At 43.8% G+C, this 16,757-nt stretch overlaps 9 protein-coding genes across 9 annotated transcripts; 2 read left to right on the top strand and 7 right to left on the bottom strand.

Annotated features, from left to right (window-relative positions):
• Nucleotides 1-217: 217 nt before the first annotated feature.
• Nucleotides 218-1,093, bottom strand: O0I10_009817 (uncharacterized protein; the record flags this gene model as incomplete). The annotated part of the gene is made up of 2 exons (XM_058489803.1): nucleotides 218-550; nucleotides 614-1,093. The coding sequence occupies 2 exons, from the start codon at nucleotides 1,091-1,093 to the stop codon at nucleotides 218-220; spliced, it is 813 nt and encodes a 270-aa protein (XP_058339425.1).
• Nucleotides 1,094-1,225: 132 nt separating this feature from the next.
• On the bottom strand, nucleotides 1,226-3,140 carry O0I10_009816 (fumarate hydratase, mitochondrial; the record flags this gene model as incomplete). The annotated part of the gene is made up of 9 exons (XM_058489802.1): nucleotides 1,226-1,386; nucleotides 1,449-1,654; nucleotides 1,717-1,949; nucleotides 2,008-2,110; nucleotides 2,178-2,438; nucleotides 2,509-2,628; nucleotides 2,695-2,765; nucleotides 2,829-2,985; nucleotides 3,052-3,140. The coding sequence occupies 9 exons, from the start codon at nucleotides 3,138-3,140 to the stop codon at nucleotides 1,226-1,228; spliced, it is 1,401 nt and encodes a 466-aa protein (XP_058339424.1).
• Nucleotides 3,141-3,363: 223 nt separating this feature from the next.
• Nucleotides 3,364-3,834, top strand: O0I10_009815 (uncharacterized protein; the record flags this gene model as incomplete). The annotated part of the gene is made up of 1 exon (XM_058489801.1): nucleotides 3,364-3,834. One exon carries the CDS (start codon nucleotides 3,364-3,366, stop codon nucleotides 3,832-3,834), a length of 471 nt encoding a protein of 156 aa, XP_058339423.1.
• Nucleotides 3,835-4,396: 562 nt separating this feature from the next.
• On the bottom strand, nucleotides 4,397-4,939 carry O0I10_009814 (uncharacterized protein; the record flags this gene model as incomplete). The annotated part of the gene is made up of 1 exon (XM_058489800.1): nucleotides 4,397-4,939. One exon carries the CDS (start codon nucleotides 4,937-4,939, stop codon nucleotides 4,397-4,399), a length of 543 nt encoding a protein of 180 aa, XP_058339422.1.
• A 2,495-nt stretch (nucleotides 4,940-7,434) lies between these two features.
• Nucleotides 7,435-9,458, top strand: O0I10_009813 (amidophosphoribosyltransferase; the record flags this gene model as incomplete). Its single annotated transcript, XM_058489799.1, has 9 exons — nucleotides 7,435-7,530; nucleotides 7,599-7,728; nucleotides 7,792-7,877; nucleotides 7,938-8,074; nucleotides 8,130-8,368; nucleotides 8,430-8,650; nucleotides 8,720-8,844; nucleotides 8,907-8,980; nucleotides 9,040-9,458. The coding sequence occupies 9 exons, from the start codon at nucleotides 7,435-7,437 to the stop codon at nucleotides 9,456-9,458; spliced, it is 1,527 nt and encodes a 508-aa protein (XP_058339421.1).
• A 159-nt stretch (nucleotides 9,459-9,617) lies between these two features.
• On the bottom strand, nucleotides 9,618-10,497 carry O0I10_009812 (uncharacterized protein; the record flags this gene model as incomplete). The annotated part of the gene is made up of 3 exons (XM_058489798.1): nucleotides 9,618-9,677; nucleotides 9,738-9,824; nucleotides 9,889-10,497. The coding sequence occupies 3 exons, from the start codon at nucleotides 10,495-10,497 to the stop codon at nucleotides 9,618-9,620; spliced, it is 756 nt and encodes a 251-aa protein (XP_058339420.1).
• Nucleotides 10,498-11,947: 1,450 nt separating this feature from the next.
• Nucleotides 11,948-12,703, bottom strand: O0I10_009811 (uncharacterized protein; the record flags this gene model as incomplete). Its single annotated transcript, XM_058489797.1, has 2 exons — nucleotides 11,948-12,156; nucleotides 12,301-12,703. The coding sequence occupies 2 exons, from the start codon at nucleotides 12,701-12,703 to the stop codon at nucleotides 11,948-11,950; spliced, it is 612 nt and encodes a 203-aa protein (XP_058339419.1).
• A 1,736-nt stretch (nucleotides 12,704-14,439) lies between these two features.
• On the bottom strand, nucleotides 14,440-15,105 carry O0I10_009810 (uncharacterized protein; the record flags this gene model as incomplete). Its single annotated transcript, XM_058489796.1, has 1 exon — nucleotides 14,440-15,105. One exon carries the CDS (start codon nucleotides 15,103-15,105, stop codon nucleotides 14,440-14,442), a length of 666 nt encoding a protein of 221 aa, XP_058339418.1.
• Nucleotides 15,106-15,254: 149 nt separating this feature from the next.
• Nucleotides 15,255-16,473, bottom strand: O0I10_009809 (uncharacterized protein; the record flags this gene model as incomplete). Its single annotated transcript, XM_058489795.1, has 3 exons — nucleotides 15,255-16,048; nucleotides 16,112-16,345; nucleotides 16,440-16,473. 3 exons carry the CDS (start codon nucleotides 16,471-16,473, stop codon nucleotides 15,255-15,257), a joined length of 1,062 nt encoding a protein of 353 aa, XP_058339417.1.
• Nucleotides 16,474-16,757: the final 284 nt, after the last annotated feature.

The following is a 16,757-nucleotide window of genomic DNA, read 5'->3' as shown; positions in this document are numbered from 1 at the left end:
TCAACAATACGATGATACTCAAGTAAAAGATAATATTATGTTTATCTGTACCCATTTCATACAATAGCTTTTTTCGATGGATATGAGGATTAATGAGAGGGGGTGGAAGAGGAATGTGGATAATGAGGCTGCTGTTGTTTTTAAGATGTTGGTCATAAGAGGATGCTTTTATTGATGATGATGATGGTTTCTATGGTCATGTACATTGCACCTTTGCTCAACCAAAAATTCGTTTCCACATTTTGAACAAGGGGCCTCCTTCACCATCTTGCTGTTGCTGCTGCTGTTGAGGAGTTCTAGGTTGGATGGGTGGTAGTTGTTGTTGCTGTTCGATAGGGCTGGATTGGTTGGTGATGAATAAAGTTGATGAAGGAGATTGCTGTATTCCGTTATTGTGTGAGCCGCTTTCGCGAGTTTCTTCGACTGTGCCATCGGGATGCTTGATACGCTTGATAGTTTCAGTGACGCCATTCTTAGTGCTAGTGACATAGGATTCCTCAGTGCCATCAGGTCTCAGTACTCGACGTTGTGACGAACTAGTAAATGACCACTGGTATGAATAAACCATGCATTAGCATCCATTCAGAACGATATCCCTTCGTTTAAAACTTACATTGCTTGTCTGATGTGGGCCTCCAACTTCATCTTCACGAGGAAACATGTCCATAGCTTGAACACTTCGATTAAAGAAACGATCATGATCCGGTAATAACAGGTCCAGTAGGGTCCCACTTGAAGAGTTCGGCTGTTGTTCACCCATCATCATGCCCAAAAGACTTGGTGGTTGTGCTGGAATCATATCATGCTGTTGTTGTGTTGGCTGGTTATCAGGGATCTCTGGAAGACCACGTTGTTGGCGAGACTTGTTGGCTAAACGTCTGAAATCGCTGCCGTCAAAGTCGTCACTAGCGATCCCTGCTTGTGTATTTTCAGGAAGCTGTTGAATGCGGTTGGTTTCAAAGACAACAGGCTCCATGAAAGAGCGAAACATTGTAGAAAAGACACCCTGCATCATGCTGTTCATTGCGTGTTCAATCATGTCCAAATCGGATTGAGGGCCGTTGTTATTGTTGTCGTGAGGTGTATGTGGCATGTTTAAGTTTGGGAAGAGGAGTAAGAGAGTGGTATCACTTTGCAGGCATTGACCTCATGCTCCGCCCCCACCCAATCAATTACAATGATAGAAAGTCCTAGAAGCTGCCGGCAAATCATCCATTCATCTTTATTATGTTGGTCCAAGCATTTGATCAGGACGCACCCAATCGTTGAATTGTTCTTCAGAAAGGACACCGAGAGTGATCGCTGCTTCCTTCAAAGTCGTACCTTCCTTATGGGCTTTCTTTGCACACTTGGCTGCATTATCATAACCGATATGGGGATTGAGAGCTATAAAGCAAGGATTTAATAAGGGCTATGTAATAAAAGGGGATCATCATGTTTGATATTACCTGTGACCAACATCAAAGACTCATTCATAATACTCTTGATCTTATCCTCGTTGGCTCGGATTCCCACGACACAGTTCTTGGTGAAAGAATTGCAAGCATCTCCAAGCAAACGCACCGATTGTAATAGGTTCTTGATCATCACAGGCTTAAAAACGTTCAATTCAAATTGACCATTTGCTCCTGCAAAGCTGACAGCAGTTTGGTTGCTATATAAACACCATGTTAGACCTTTGATGATGTGCATATGAAGATTGAAGAATATACATACCCCATGACTTGCGCACACACCATCGTCATAGCTTCGCATTGGGTAGGGTTGACCTTGCCAGGCATGATGGATGATCCAGGTTCATTTTCAGGAAGAGCAAGTTCACCAAGTCCACATCGAGGACCCGAACCAAGGAAACGGATGTCATTGGCAATTTTGTGAAGCGAGACAGCTACAGTATTCAGTTGGCCATGTGCTTCGACAACAGCGTCATGGGTAGCCAATCCTTCAAACTAAAGTAATGCCGATATTAGATTACAATTACATACCCCACACTACTATAAGCAATACCTTGTTGGGAGCTGTTTGGAAAGGAAGCCCAGTGATATCTGCAATGGCAGCTGCAACCTTGACATCATATTCTTTTCTTGTATTCAACCCTGTACCAACAGCACTGTTGCCCAATTTTTTAGGTTATGACTTGAACCCTATCCCATCCTTCATGTTCCCCATGTACGTACCTGCCACCAATAGCGAGATTGTATAGTCGAGGAAGTGCACTTTCGACACGTTGAATGGCGTATGTGAGTTGTTGAACGTATCCTGAAAACTCTTGGCCAAGTGTAAGGGGAGTAGCATCTTGAAGATGGGTGCGTCCAATCTTTATAATGTGGCTAAACTCTTCGGATTTGGCCTGCAAAGCAAAACGTAAAGACGTCAAAGCGGGTAGCAACCGATTGCTGATCTCCATGACAGCAGCAATGTGCATGGCAGTCGGAAATCTAAATTTAGCCATTGGTTAATGCATCTTGCATATCCTAGATGCACGACATCATGTATTGCTCGACTTACGTATCATTGGATGACTGGCTCATGTTGACGTGATCATTTGGATGGACAGGCTTCTTGCTGCCGAGTTCACCACCCAACAACTCAATAGCACGGTTTGAGATGACTTCATTCACATTCATACTTTTGTACACCATCATGGAGTCAGCCCAAAGAAAAATTCATAGCATGACATTGTTGCTTACGTACTTTGTTTGGGTTCCCGAACCTGTTTGCCACACAACGAGTGGAAAGTGATCCATCAACTTACCACTGATCACCTAAGGATAATCATGCTTAACACTTTATCCATCTTTCCATGATATCCACTTTCCCTTCTTTACCTCATCAGCAGCTTTTTGGATAGCTTCGCCAATCTCTGGGTCCAAACCATAGGTCATGTTGACGGTGGCAGCAGCCTTCTTAAGTATACCAAAAGCTTGTATCAATGGCGCAGGCATTCGTTCACCAGGTCCTCCAATATCAAAGTTCTGAAGAGACCTATGTACAACGCACACGCGTTATGTTGGGAAAATGATGACACCTATATAATATAGAGAACACTACCTTTGTGTCTGGGCACCCCAATAGCGATCTGCAGGGACTTGTAGTTCACCAAAGGTATCACGTTCAACGCGGTGATTGTCGACACTCATTGTTAAAGTAAGGAAAAGAGGAAAGAGGAAGGGCGAAACCTGACGATTCTCATGGGATGATAATTTTATATGTAATCATTCATGCATGTGCCTTTTCCACACGCCCACTCACACACACACGCACTCACACTCACCTGCAAATTTGGGTTTCACTCACCGAATTGCCCGTTGGGTGTTGTTGAATGTTTCTCTTCTTCCCTTTTTCCACACACAACATACAGAGATGTCGGTATCTCGGCTAAAAGACCAACAATTGTTAGGAGTAGCACGTACAGCATCGAAACAAGAAATACGTCGACGATACCTTGAGCTTTGTAAACGACACCATCCGGATGTAGCACGTTCAATGAATAGTCAACAAGGTCCTGATATTCGAGACATCACTGCTGCATATCAACGATTGACCGGAAAACAAGCATATACATCATCACCCTCTCACCATGAAAGAACTGCATGGCAAGAACATGCACGTAAACCACAAGAATCACCTCTTGAAGACCAACAACAATGGACACGTTATACTCTCTTGACGGGTCTGGTACTCGTAGTGGGTATTGTCGCTTATGCTGGTCATGATCCTCGCCATCACCCCAATCCATTGCACCACTACCGATCGTCGCCATGGGAACAAGAACAACAGCAACAACGCTTCAATGGCAATGTAGCCGATTACCGTCAATGGCGAAAGTCTTGAGTTCCAAGGAGCTATGTAGGATAATCAATCACCCCGTCCATCATGTACAATATCATTGTTTACAATTATACCACATTGATCCATGCTCAATACAAATTACAATAAGTGCACCCCTTACGTTAAGGCTTTTGATTGATGCATGCAGTGTGAATGAGTGAGTGAGTGAGTGGGTGAATGGGTGAGAGAGTGAGCTGGTATCCATATGGGGGAATCAGCTGATGCAACCAGTTGCTTTTCATTAATCTGGAAAGCATCATCCAATGTGCCTTTGTTCCATGTCATCATTGTCAAATCACGTGGGCTTATCCAAAAGGCGGAAATGTACCTTGCTTGGCTCATTGTGGGTGGAGATCAACGCATCAAACGTCTCCTTGTGTGTGTTGTGAAGCATCGAATGCAAGGTATCGAATCGAGCCTTACCAAAACGGGTCAATGTTAAAACGATGCTTTATGCAATGATACTCAAAATGCGTTACAATTGAGTGTGTGTGTGAGAGATGCACGCACAATCCAAACAATCACACTGCATTCATGTACAACAAACATTACGGCAAATGCTTCTTTAATGGCGATGCTTAGCGAAAGAACTATTTGTAAGTGCAAGGCGAGACATGGGTCGATCCATGGTAGCGTCTAATGCTTGCTCAAATGTTACCCACACGCGTGTACGTTCATTGTTCTCTTCATCATCTTCTTGTGATGATGATGCTGTTGGCAATGGTGGCCTTTTGGTGATGATAGTGGTACGTGTATATGGAATTTCATACATCCAATGATGGGCAATTGTCTTGCCGCGTTTGTTGGCTTCAATGTAGGTACCCAAGCGATTCAACACGCCTGTTGCCTGAATGGATCCTTCTTCTTGAAGAACTCGTAGAGCAGCCGCATCAGCTTCTTCGCCTTCGGCGCGTTCACCTCGAGGAAGTACCAAGGCACCTTGACGCTTACGACTTGTCAACATGAGAATTCTTCCAGTAGCAGGATCTCCAACAACCACGCCTACTGCTTGTCGAATAGGCTTTTTCTTTTTTGGTTTCTCAGCCATTGGAGGGTTGCTTTCAGCCATTGGAAAGCCTGTGGGTCGGGGATTGCTTGCGGTCAACATGTTGATACGTGTAGTGGTATTCCAGGTATTACAAAAGAAATAATAAAAAGTAGAGAAAGAGAAAGGACGTTGATGGTGATGATGCTCCTGACAAAGCGGATATGGCTGGCTTTTATATATAAAAGGACAAAAAACAAAAAGGTTTTACATCGGATTAACAAAGCACCGGCATTCACGCACGACATTTCTTCAAAGGACGACATCCATGAATACTATCTCCCTTATTCCCAATTGCCCCCCTTCTTTACAATTATACCCCCCCAAAAGACTTTGCACAAAGTCTGGATGGATACCTGATGTGGAATCTATCTTGGAGAGAAGGTGCATGTTTTGGGATCGCATTGGTTCTGCATAATGGCAACGACGACAAACGACGACTACTACTTGGATTTTTTGGGTCTCCTCGTTCTCGGGATCCGGGTTCCCAGCACCCATTCGCCCAATATCCCATCACGCCGCTTTGCAGCTGGCGAATAAAAGGTCTCCATGCGAGTGCTCCTGACACCGCGTGCCCCTTCCTGTTTTGTTGAAATGCTCCCCACACCATTATCATCACCGCCCAAAAGCTCTCCCCCATCTCCCATATATGCAGCCAATGTTCCATAGAAACTTACTTGCATATTGCTTTTACCGCTTTCTGGAAAAATAGACTGGATATGAAGCAGCTTTGTTTGTAACTCGAATTATCTCCCCATTGTCAAAAATAGGTCTTGATTACTATACCACGTTCCCAGGTAATCTTGTCGTATCATCCCGGGTTGCTATTACTACACGCGATGGATGTATCATGATGACAACAAAACAACAACAACTGCATGTTCTATTTGCAACGATCCCACCCCACTATTTTATGCAGCAATGGATCATTCACCATCTTTTTGCTAAATGATTACTCCTTATCGCGGGTTTGTGATCCAGCAATCAACCATTTGTATAAGGTTTTGGTGAGAAAAGTGTCATCAACCTACTTGCATTCCAACACAAATTGATATGAAACTGCCTTTGATAAACCTTCAATGGCTCATCTTGGGATGGTTGCTATACAATCATAATCTACCCTTTCCATTATGAGCATCCTGGATCTCATTGAAACAAAAACGATACCAAAAAGAAAATGGAACAACACGCATATAACCATCCACATTTTAGTGCCGGATAATTATCACTATTATGGATGAAGATGACTCTACACCATACTCCTAGTTACAAATCGATCAATAGGTTAGTACTATCTCTTGCCAAGACATACAGGGATTCTTCTTCTCTTTCGAAGGATGCACATCAGATGCCCTTGGGGGTTATGAATTGATGATGGAATCAGTGTTACTAGTAATGATGGGCCCATTGTTGATATGTAGCATGCATATGATATGTGCGTCATTGTTGCTTGCACCAAAAGCTCTAATAAGCGATTAGATTCTCACAGACAAAATAAGGGTGTGGTGGCGATGGATGATGGATCATTTTAGAAACAAGGAGAACCGCCTAGAGAGGGAGTTTTAGGTCAACATTGCCATACATACACATAGGCCCTTTGGACTTCCATTTGTCCCATCTGCAAAAGGGGCATGCGTTATACTTTGGGAAACTGCACCCGACAAGATTGGCATAATTCATTATCGGTCGGTCAGCATCCCTTGCAAGGAAAGGCCTGGGCCAAATAAAAGAATTTTGTTGTGATGATATGTATATGTGATGTTGGCGTACAAAACACCCCTTGAGAGAAGATCGAGAATTGCATTGGTTGCGGCGTACCAGGTGCCGCTTTTTGTACGGATCAACAGTTGTGGGAAAGCCATTGGTAACAAAAAACGATCGTACAAGGTATTCATGCTTGCTTCACAGCACACAACAACATCATGTCGAGTAACATAGGATGATTGGCGTATATGCAATGTGTCAGATAAGCCATAAGCGGGGAGAAGGGATGTTCTTTAAAGTACTCCTCGAATGGGGTGGTCAACAGGAGGCGACGCACAGGTTTTGGTGCTGCACACTATCACAAAAAGATGCACATGTATACTCTTTAACCGATGCTGCCAAGCTGTGAGTCAAAAGTCAACCCAGCATAAAGCAATAAATGACATTTTGGTTGCTTCTGTTTGTAAATAGGCGGCGTTGCAGCGGACATGGCTGACAATTGGGGTAACCCCATCATTTCATTCTTTTCATAACGCTCTCTTTTTTGCATCCTCGGCATACATGTGTGGTCAATTTAAGCGACATGAGATGTCCCATATCATTTAAGTATGAACATCGTCTTTTATTAATGACAACATCTTGGGCAGCTATTGAATGTGTGTACTGGGTCATATTAACCAAAATCCAAGTGAGTGACACAAGTAGGATCTTCATCAGGATCGTATCCAATCCGATTGTTGGTGTCGGAGCGGAGGCTTGGGCCCGTGCAAGAAGAGATTTAGTTCGATCAATCGCTCTGCTGACTGGAAAAAAAATGTTCTTCCTCGAAGCTTTCTCGTCGCTTGCTCCCAACAATGTGTGGCATTTCAGCAGTTATCCTATCTAATTCTCAGGGCATGGCCTGTCCTGACCTCTTTGAAAGTCTTGGTCTCTTGCAACATCGTGGTCAGGTATGTTAATGTAGCTTGTAAACCCGCCATTCCAAACCTTCTTTTGACATGCCTTCCCTTCTTCATAGGACGCTGCTGGTATTGTCACTTGTGGCCCCAAGGGTCGTCTCTTCCAATGCAAAGGCAACGGCATGGTTCGTGATGTTTTTGACCAAAAGCAACTCTCTCGTCTTATCGGTAGCATGGGTGCTGGTCATGGTAAGTCCATACAACAACAATGTGGGGTCATATTAGCAGTAAGATTAAAGCTATGTATTATAGTGCGTTATCCCACCGCTGGTTCTTCTTCCATGTCCGAAGCTCAACCTTTCTATGTCAACTCGCCTTACGGTATCGTCTTTGCCCATGTAAGGATCATTGATGACAAGGATGACAAGTCGATTGTTTACTCATGATAATTGTTCTAGAATGGTAATTTGACCAACAACCGTGAATTGCGTGTGTTTTTGGACAAGATTGCCCATCGTCATATCAATACCGATTCCGATTCGGAGGTCTTGTTGAACATCCTTGCTAACAACTTGCAAAAGACCGGCAAGTTCAGGTATGTGCAATGGAATTCGAGATTACAATGAGATCCTAATTCGATTGTTTACTAGAATCAACGAAGAAGATATCTTCACCGCTATCAAGGACTTGTATGCTCAATGCCGTGGTGCATATGCATGTGTTGCTATGATTGCTGGCTATGGTATTATCGGCTTCCGTGACCCCCATGGTATTCGTCCCCTTGTTCTCGGTCGCCGCAAAACCGAAACGGGCTATGACTACATGTTTGCTTCGGAGAGTGTATGTTTGGATGCTCTTGGTTTCACTGACTGCGAGGATATCAATCCTGGTATGTATTGAAAAGTGTGGGGGGTTAACTTGTGTGTATGTATGACTCATTTCATTTTCAGGTGAGGCTGTAATTATCACCCGTGAGCAACTCTCTCGTCGTCAATTGGTGCCTGCCGCTCTCCACACACCTTGCATTTTCGAATACGTCTACTTTGCTCGCCAAGATAGTATCATTGATGGTATCTCTGTTTACAAGGCACGTCTCTCTATGGGTGAAGCTCTTGCTAGACAAGTCGAAAAAATGTTTGGTGACAAGTGTGATATCGATGTCGTGATTCCTGTAAGTACAAGGTGTTTGTTTATATAAGAATGGGGGATGATGAAACTCATGGTCATTCTTTTTTTGCAGGTCCCTGATACATCCCGTGTTGCTGCTCTTCAAGCATCGCACAAGTTGAATATCCTTTATCGTGAAGGCTTCAACAAGAATCGTTACGTTGGCAGAACCTTCATTATGCCTGGTCAACAAACTCGGTAAGCATTGAATGATTGGACAAGGACTTATGGATTGGATATTTATGGATGTTTGCTTGTAGTCGCAAGAACGTGCGTCGAAAGTTAAATGCCATGACTTTGGAATTCCAGGACAAGAACGTTCTTCTTGTGGATGGTAAACTATCAAATTATGCTCAAGGTTGAGGAGTTTTTACTAATGAAAGCAAACAATAGATTCGATTGTGCGTGGTACCACTTCCAAGGAAATCATTCAAATGGCTCGCGACGCCGGTGCCAAAAAGGTGTACATTGCCTCCTGTGCTCCCGCCATTCGATACCCCAACGTGTACGGCATTGATATGCCTAGTCGTCACGAGCTTGTCGCTCACAACCGCACTGATGACGAAATTGCTGCGGAGATCGGTGCTGACAAGATCATATATCAAGACTTGGAGGACCTGGTTGAATCCGTTCGCAAATACAATCCTTCCATCAAAAAGTTCGACACCTCTGTGTTTGACTGCGACTATGTCACTGGCGATGTTGATGAGGATTACATGTCTTACATTGAAGGAGAGCGCAATGATGAAAGCATGCAAGCCGCTAGCGAAGATAACGAGAGCGTTGGTTTGTATAACAGCTTTACAAAGTAGATCAATCCACTGTACAGCACCATGATAGAAGAAAAAAGTAGCATTTGTAAAGTTTCACATTCCCTTATCTCAAAACTTTGTATCAAACATCCTCTTTAAAAGATGTGTATCAATAGACTAGCAATACAACAATGTTGTTTCTCATTTGTAATTCACTTTTTACTTGAAAAGACGATGAATCATTGTAATAATCCTACTACCTAATACCTCGTTGGTCTCCTAGTTTATATAATACTTGAGTTAACATCAAAAGACAATCAACGTAGGGCTTCCCTTTACCTCAGCTCCATCCTTCAAAGTGTCCTGGATAGCTTGCATACGATCCGTGACAACGTGATCGGGAAATTGTGTTGACAAGATGACAGCCTACCATGGAGATGATTAGCTATCGCTATCCTCCTTCCTTAGCTTAGGAAAAGATGCAACCTACCAATCCACGATCCTCTTCCCATCCTTTCCATATAGCCACTTTGAATGTCCCAAGGCCGATAATCTTGCATAATTGTTCATAGTCGTCATCATCCTCGTCCATATCTTCGTCTTCTTCTCCAGCCTGGTCATTGGTGATATCATCCATCGTACGTAAAAGAGATTCAAGGACGCCTACGAGCATACAAATACTATCCATGGGAACTGATTCAGGATAAAAGTAAGGCACAATCTCACCCTGTGGCGCCGACTCATGACTTAATGCTTTGCGAGAAAAGATACAGAATGATGGTAATGGGAATGGTGCTGTTCTATGGCGTAATAGAGACGATAGCCCACTGCGTACAGTCGTATTCTCTTCACGGCTGTTTGCATCATAGGATGGTGTAAGGTGTCCTCCACTTTGTGCGTCTTGACTGGAGCTGATACTGCTATTATGGCTGCTATTGCTTGTGCTGCTGCTGCAACTGCTGGTCGCCTTTGGGTAGGGCTCTGGATGAGGTGATCGCGTATCCATGGGATCGGATGCATGCGTAGCAATGGAAGAGGTCAGCGCCAATGGAAGCGGCAATACGGTGCAGGACCTCGATTTCTTGTGTCTGCGAGACATAACGGCATTCTCTTCTTCTACCAAATGTCCTGGACCAAAAGAGGAGTAAAGGGAAGCGAGTCGCTGTCCTAAAGGATCCCGTTGTATCACCTCCATGGCGGGAATGACCCCTCCTATCACCTTTACGAGCTTCACCCACCTCTTGTTCAATCTTCAGTGCTGCTCCTTTATCACATTTATTACTTGATAAACATCCATACTATCATATGCCATTCTTCGACTTTTCAATGAATGTGTTTGGATGCAACGTGATGACTTGTGTATCATACTATCACCTCATATGGGAAAGCAGTGGATCACTTGGTGGTTTCTGGATTGAAAAGGGAAATAAAAATTGAACGTTGAAAAGCGAGGCTGGATCATTTACATCATCGTAACCAGATGCTTTTGTTCTTTTGCCACAGCACTATTAGATTCGCTAAAGCTTCTTAGCTTGCATGCTGGAGGTAGACAAAAGGTAGTGGCGATTATCAACGGAGCAGGAGAATCGTTCACAATGTATTGGCTTCGGCAACAGTGATGAATGGGAGGAAGGTGCTATTAGTTGCCAATGATGAGTTGTGATTGAATAGTGTACAAAGTATCATCCATTGCCCATTCCATTCATGCAAAACTGCTGAGTTACACAAACACGCCCCTATGCACCTTTTGCTCTGTCAGGGTCTAGCTTCTAGACAATGAACAAAGACCACTCTTCATATAGCATCACGCTTACAGCATAATGAAAACATAAAAGACAGCCATATCTCAAGATTTCACAATGAAACGTGTGGTTTTTATTAGAGCAATGTGCTCGGCTTGGCCAACAGCACCTTGTGTGAAAGTTTCATGTTCAATGTCGCAACTAGCCCAAAAAATATTTTTTGGTCGTCGTCGTCGAAGAGGTCGACCCCCAGATTTTTTGGTATGTAAATGGTATTTATTAACATCTTAATGTAGATGTTGTGTAAAAGGGATAGGGGAAGAAGATGGAAAACATTCAGACATTTCTAGCTAAGAGGTTGTGCTCTTGTTCAATTTGAAGTATGGAGGTTGCAGCCTTGCCAGCAACAGCCTGTGCTTGAAAACGCTCGTCATTGTAGATGAATTGCCAATGGGCTTTCCATATGGCCAGCACACCGCAAGCAATGATGGTGGAGCCTGTAATACGGGTGTCAGAGGTTGGATGCGGTGGTATTCTCGACAAGGTAGAGATGTGATCCCACTGAACCAAAGAGCTTAGAGAAAATTGAGCTGCAAGGATGCGCCATACTTCGTGAACAAAAGGACAAGCGAAAAAGAAATGTTTGTCCGTTTCAGTGATGTCAATCACGGCATCAACATGCCCTTCACAAAGAAGGCATAAGTTGGATTTACATGAGGTGGGAATGAGACGATGTAAACGTGCACGTGATGTAGATGTTGTGCCGAGGATAGAGGAAGAAGATGGAAAACATTCAGACATTTCTAGCTAGAGGTTGTGCTCTTGTTCAATTTGAAGTATGGAGGTTGCAGCCTTGCCAGCAACAGCCTGTGCTTGAAAACGCTCGTCATTGTAGATGAATTGCCAATGGGCTTTCCATATGGCCAGCACACCGCAAACAATGATGGTGGAGCCTGTAATACGGGTGTCAGAGTTGGATGCGGTGGTATTCTCGACAAGGTAGAGATGTGATCCCACTGAACCAAAGAGCTTAGAGAAAATTGAGCTGCAAGGATGCGCCATACTTCGTGAACAAAGGACAAGCGAAAAATGTTTGTCCGTTTCAGTGATGTCAATACGGCATCAACATGCCTTCACAAAGAAGGCATAAGTTGGATTACATGAGGTGGGAATGAGACGATGTAAACGTGCACGTGATGATATGCGGTGATGTAGGAGACGCCAAAGGACTGTTGTAGCACGATGAGGGATATGGGCTGAATTCCAAAAACGATGCCATGCACCAGGAGTTGCACGAGGGTAATCATTGGGCAAGTCTTGAAGAGGCGGTAAGAAGCTGTATCGAAAATCCTTGCGCTTGAAGTTGTCGATAGTGAGACCAGAGCGAGTAATGGGTGACACCAAGTTATAAAAATCAGAGGTGATATTGAGCGGGGTCGACCCCCAGATCCAGTTTGGCTGGTGGCGACATTGCGAAATCTGGGATTGGCAAGCTTGATCGTGAAACTGGCACCCAAGGTGCAGTTGGCCAAGCCGAGCACATTGCTCTAATAAAGACCCCATGTTTCATTGTAAAGTTCGGAGATACAGGCACCTTTATGTTTTTACTATGCTGTAAGCGTGATGCTATATGAAAAGAGTTCTTTGTTCATTGTAAAGTAGATAGACTCAGATAGAGCCAAAGATGCAGAGGGACGTGTTTGTGTAACGGAGCCATTTTGCATGACTGAAATGGCCAATGTATGATACCATATACGCTATCTATGATTGGCAGCTAACAGCCACTTCCTCCCAATCCCAACTTTTGTTCATTGTGTGACAGTGGAATTATGCTCCTGCTCCAGACATTCATTTCCATCATCGAAGCTTCTTGATCCGAGCTGATTTGACTGAGCTACGCCCAAACAAAGAATACGTCAATTCTTGAAAGACAGACCCTGCGAATGTCTTCGTCTTTCAAACTTTTGGACGCTCCCATTCCAGATTTTCAATTGAAGCATGAGGTCTTTATTAGAAAAAGCTGATCAGCATGCTCGAGAGTACCCTGCTGACCAATTTTCAAGTTGGAAGTGGGCAACTTCGGGGCGGTGGGCCGTCCTATCTTTTGTACCCGTTATCCACCATTTGGACCACCCCGCATTCAAGGCATTCTTAATGAAGTGTATGGTTTTCAAATGAATGAAGTTGATCAGCATGTCCCAGCGAACCTTCTGACAAAAGTTTCAAGTCCAAAGTGTGGAATCCCAAGATAGTACATACTATTTCGACAAATCATGGATCCGGCGCCGACCTCCATGTACGACCTCCATAGTAAACTCACATTACATCCTCCCATTCAAATTCCTATAATGAAGTGTAGGGTCTTTTTTAATACAAAGTTGATCAGAATGACCAAGAGCATAATGTGCGAAAGTTTCACGGCCGAAGTGGGCAATCCCATAATCAAGATTTAGCTTACAGGGTTCATGCATTTATTCAAGAGGTGTCCGCCTCATTTGATTTCCACCTCTTCCACTCCCAGCTTCTTCCCTCTTCCTCTCATTCTCATCTGTTGGTCCACTCAAGCATACAACTACCACCTGCCAGTGATTGTCCTGCTTCAACCCATCATGTCAATCCTACAACTCTCTTGATCCGATTGTCTTTGACTGAATGGCAAGTCCATGGTGTGTGCACCCCACTACAACACAACACTCCTTCTTTGATACAACACACCCTCTTGCACACTTCTCTGCCACGACCAATCATAACGGCATTCATTGCAGCAGCTGTTATTAGCAAGCTCTTTACTCCATTGTCTCCAACAGCGTTCTCTACTTGCAGCAACTTGCCTTACAGCCTTGTTCACGTGAACAGCATATAGCCATTGTATAGAAGCAGCTTTATTTACGCGTAGCAACTTGCTTCGATACATACGACTTCTTATGGATATGGATATGGATATGGTACGTGGGATGGAAGGATCTGGACTCATACGTAGCCATGGATTCGCTTCATACCAACAGCTGTAGAGGGTCATCCACCGTTACAAGATTATAGTAGATATTTGGGGTATCAACAATGCATCCAATAAACGCATTCTTTAGTGATGATTGTTATTGTATTGCCACCATAACGTGATGTAGCCAGTTATCGTATGACAATAACTTCTTATTCATGCAAGTATAAGGAAGCTTTTGATTGCCCAAAACACACCATCCATCTTCTCAATCCACACCTTCAATCCTACTACTACCCAACATCAATCAACATATAAAAAGCAATGAACATGAAGAATGGTATCGCAAGTGTAATCTCTATTATGAAGTCTTGTGTTGAATATTATCTCTATTCTTGTGCAATGTGTGTGTTGCATAACCAATCCCACCCAAAACGATAGCCAATCGCCACATCCTTGACCACCATGACTCTATTTGTCGATATGCATCTGCATCTGGTTCAGTCTCCAATCCTGCTTCTCTACGTCGCTTAGCAGCTTGTTGCATTCGATGTCTACGTCTTGTTTCTTCAGCTTGATATCGTGTAAAATGCTCCCGATAAAAGGATGATGATGTGTTATTCTTTCCCATCCCTTCAGCTTGTGCACGTGCGCTTGCAGATCCTGTATTCTTTGAGTGGTGTCTTGATCTTCCATGCCATGAAGCGGATGGCCCTGACCGAAAATGGGCTGTGGATGTATACCAGTTGGATGTTGTAGTAGCTGCCATAGGCCTATCATCTGCTTCTCGATCGTATTCTCGCCTAGTTGCTTCGTTGCCTAATACAGCATACGCTTCATTGATCTCGAGAAACTTGGCATGGGCTGCTGCATTGTTGGGATTCAAATCAGGGTGGTATTGTTTGGAGAGACGATAGTATTGCTTCTTGATGGTGTTCTTATCGGCATGTCGTTTTACATTGAGCGCTTCATAGTGATCTTTGCGTTTGAGTAGTTGTCGCGTGGAATGGAAGGCTCGGTACAACATGAAAGGGAACAAAAGAATCGGAAAGCAGACGCTGTCCGCATTATTAAATTACCAGCTTGGTTTCAGTCATGCTGAGATACTCAGCAGCAGCGCTTTTTGGGATGATGAATAATAAAGATTTATTGGATGGAAGAATAGAATCTAATTATTTACAGCTCAATAGCACGGCCTTCATCACTGCTCTTTTGAGCTAATTCAATAAGACGAATGCAGTTGACACCATGTTCAGGCTTAACAGCCAAATGGTCACGATCATTCTTGAGGATGGCCTCTCCGACATTGTTGTAGAAGCTCAAATAATCACCTTGAAGGGTCTCCACATTGCCAGTAATATGCAAACCATTGATGTCCGAATTGATAATACCCCATCGATCTTGGGATTCAACACCGTAGCCAGCACTGCTAGGCAACAAACCAGCCTTAAGCTGATCCTCTTGTACATCCAAATAGTGCTTGACAAAGCTACCATTCATACCACGCAACGAGAAACGCAACACAGGGCTTTGACGTGCAAGCATGCTTGATCGCAAAAGGGCACTGAATCCATCAGCGTACTTGAGAATAATAGTGAAATCATCCACAACATTGGATTCAGCCAATTGTCGTTGATTGCTGATAGTAGCATAAATGCTCTTGGGCAAACCGAAAACGGATAAAGCTTGATCAATCAAGTGAGCTCCCAAATCGTACAACATACCAGAGCCTGGTTGATCATCCTTTTCACGCCATCCGGGCTTGACAAAGTTACGGAAGCGGTCAAAGTGAGACTCGAATTCGACAAGACGACCCAACTGGCCACCAGCCAACAATTTCTTTACGGTCAAAAAGTCACCATCCCATCGACGGTTTTGGTATACGCTGCAAATCTTGTTGGTCTTCTCCGAGATCTTAACCAACTCACTTGCTTCCTCGGAAGTAACGGTGAAGGGCTTCTCAACAACAACTATATACCACATTCAAGGATTAACACTTGCGTCTTAAATCCTGCCTATGTAAAACATCTTACCATGCTTGCCCTTTTCCATAGCTTCCTTGGCGAGTGAAAAGTGAGAATCATTGGGAGTGGTGATGACTACCATATCGACATTATCCATGGCAAACAACTCGTCAGTGCTCTTGGCAACGGTGACCCAAGGATAAACTTCTTTGCTCTTGTTGTTGTGGCGCTCAACGACAGCCGTCAACTGCAAGTGAGGCGAGGAGACAATAAGAGGGCAGTGGAAAGTACGGGACGAGAATCCTAATAATTCAATACATGCATAAATAAACTTATTCCACCACCATCACAACGTGTCTCTTGATCGAAATGCTGATCATTGGATCTATTAGCATACCAAAGCCAACAACACCAACGTTTACTTTAGCCATGATAGTATATGTGAGAGGAAATGTGAGTGAGAAAGAAAGAAGAATAGGGCTCGATCGAAAAAACCCTGGTACAGAATATATATAAGGTTGGTCCGATGGGTGCTTGCGGGAAACGGGAAATAACACAATTACTCAGACGTCGGGTCAGGTCTGCTTACGTGATACTTGGGACCCCAAGTTGTATGCTTTTCAAGCTGCTGCGGCACTTCACTCCCCCACCCCCCACACATACTAGAACACTGTAAAGCGGCAATTGAGACACTTTAAACCACCAAATGAGTATA

The sequence above is a fragment of the Lichtheimia ornata genome (genome assembly GCF_029851405.1).
Source record: "Lichtheimia ornata isolate CBS 291.66 chromosome Unknown scaffold00060, whole genome shotgun sequence".
Lineage (NCBI taxonomy): Eukaryota > Fungi > Mucoromycota > Mucoromycetes > Mucorales > Lichtheimiaceae > Lichtheimia > Lichtheimia ornata.
This window is presented reverse-complemented; position numbering and strand designations above follow the sequence as displayed.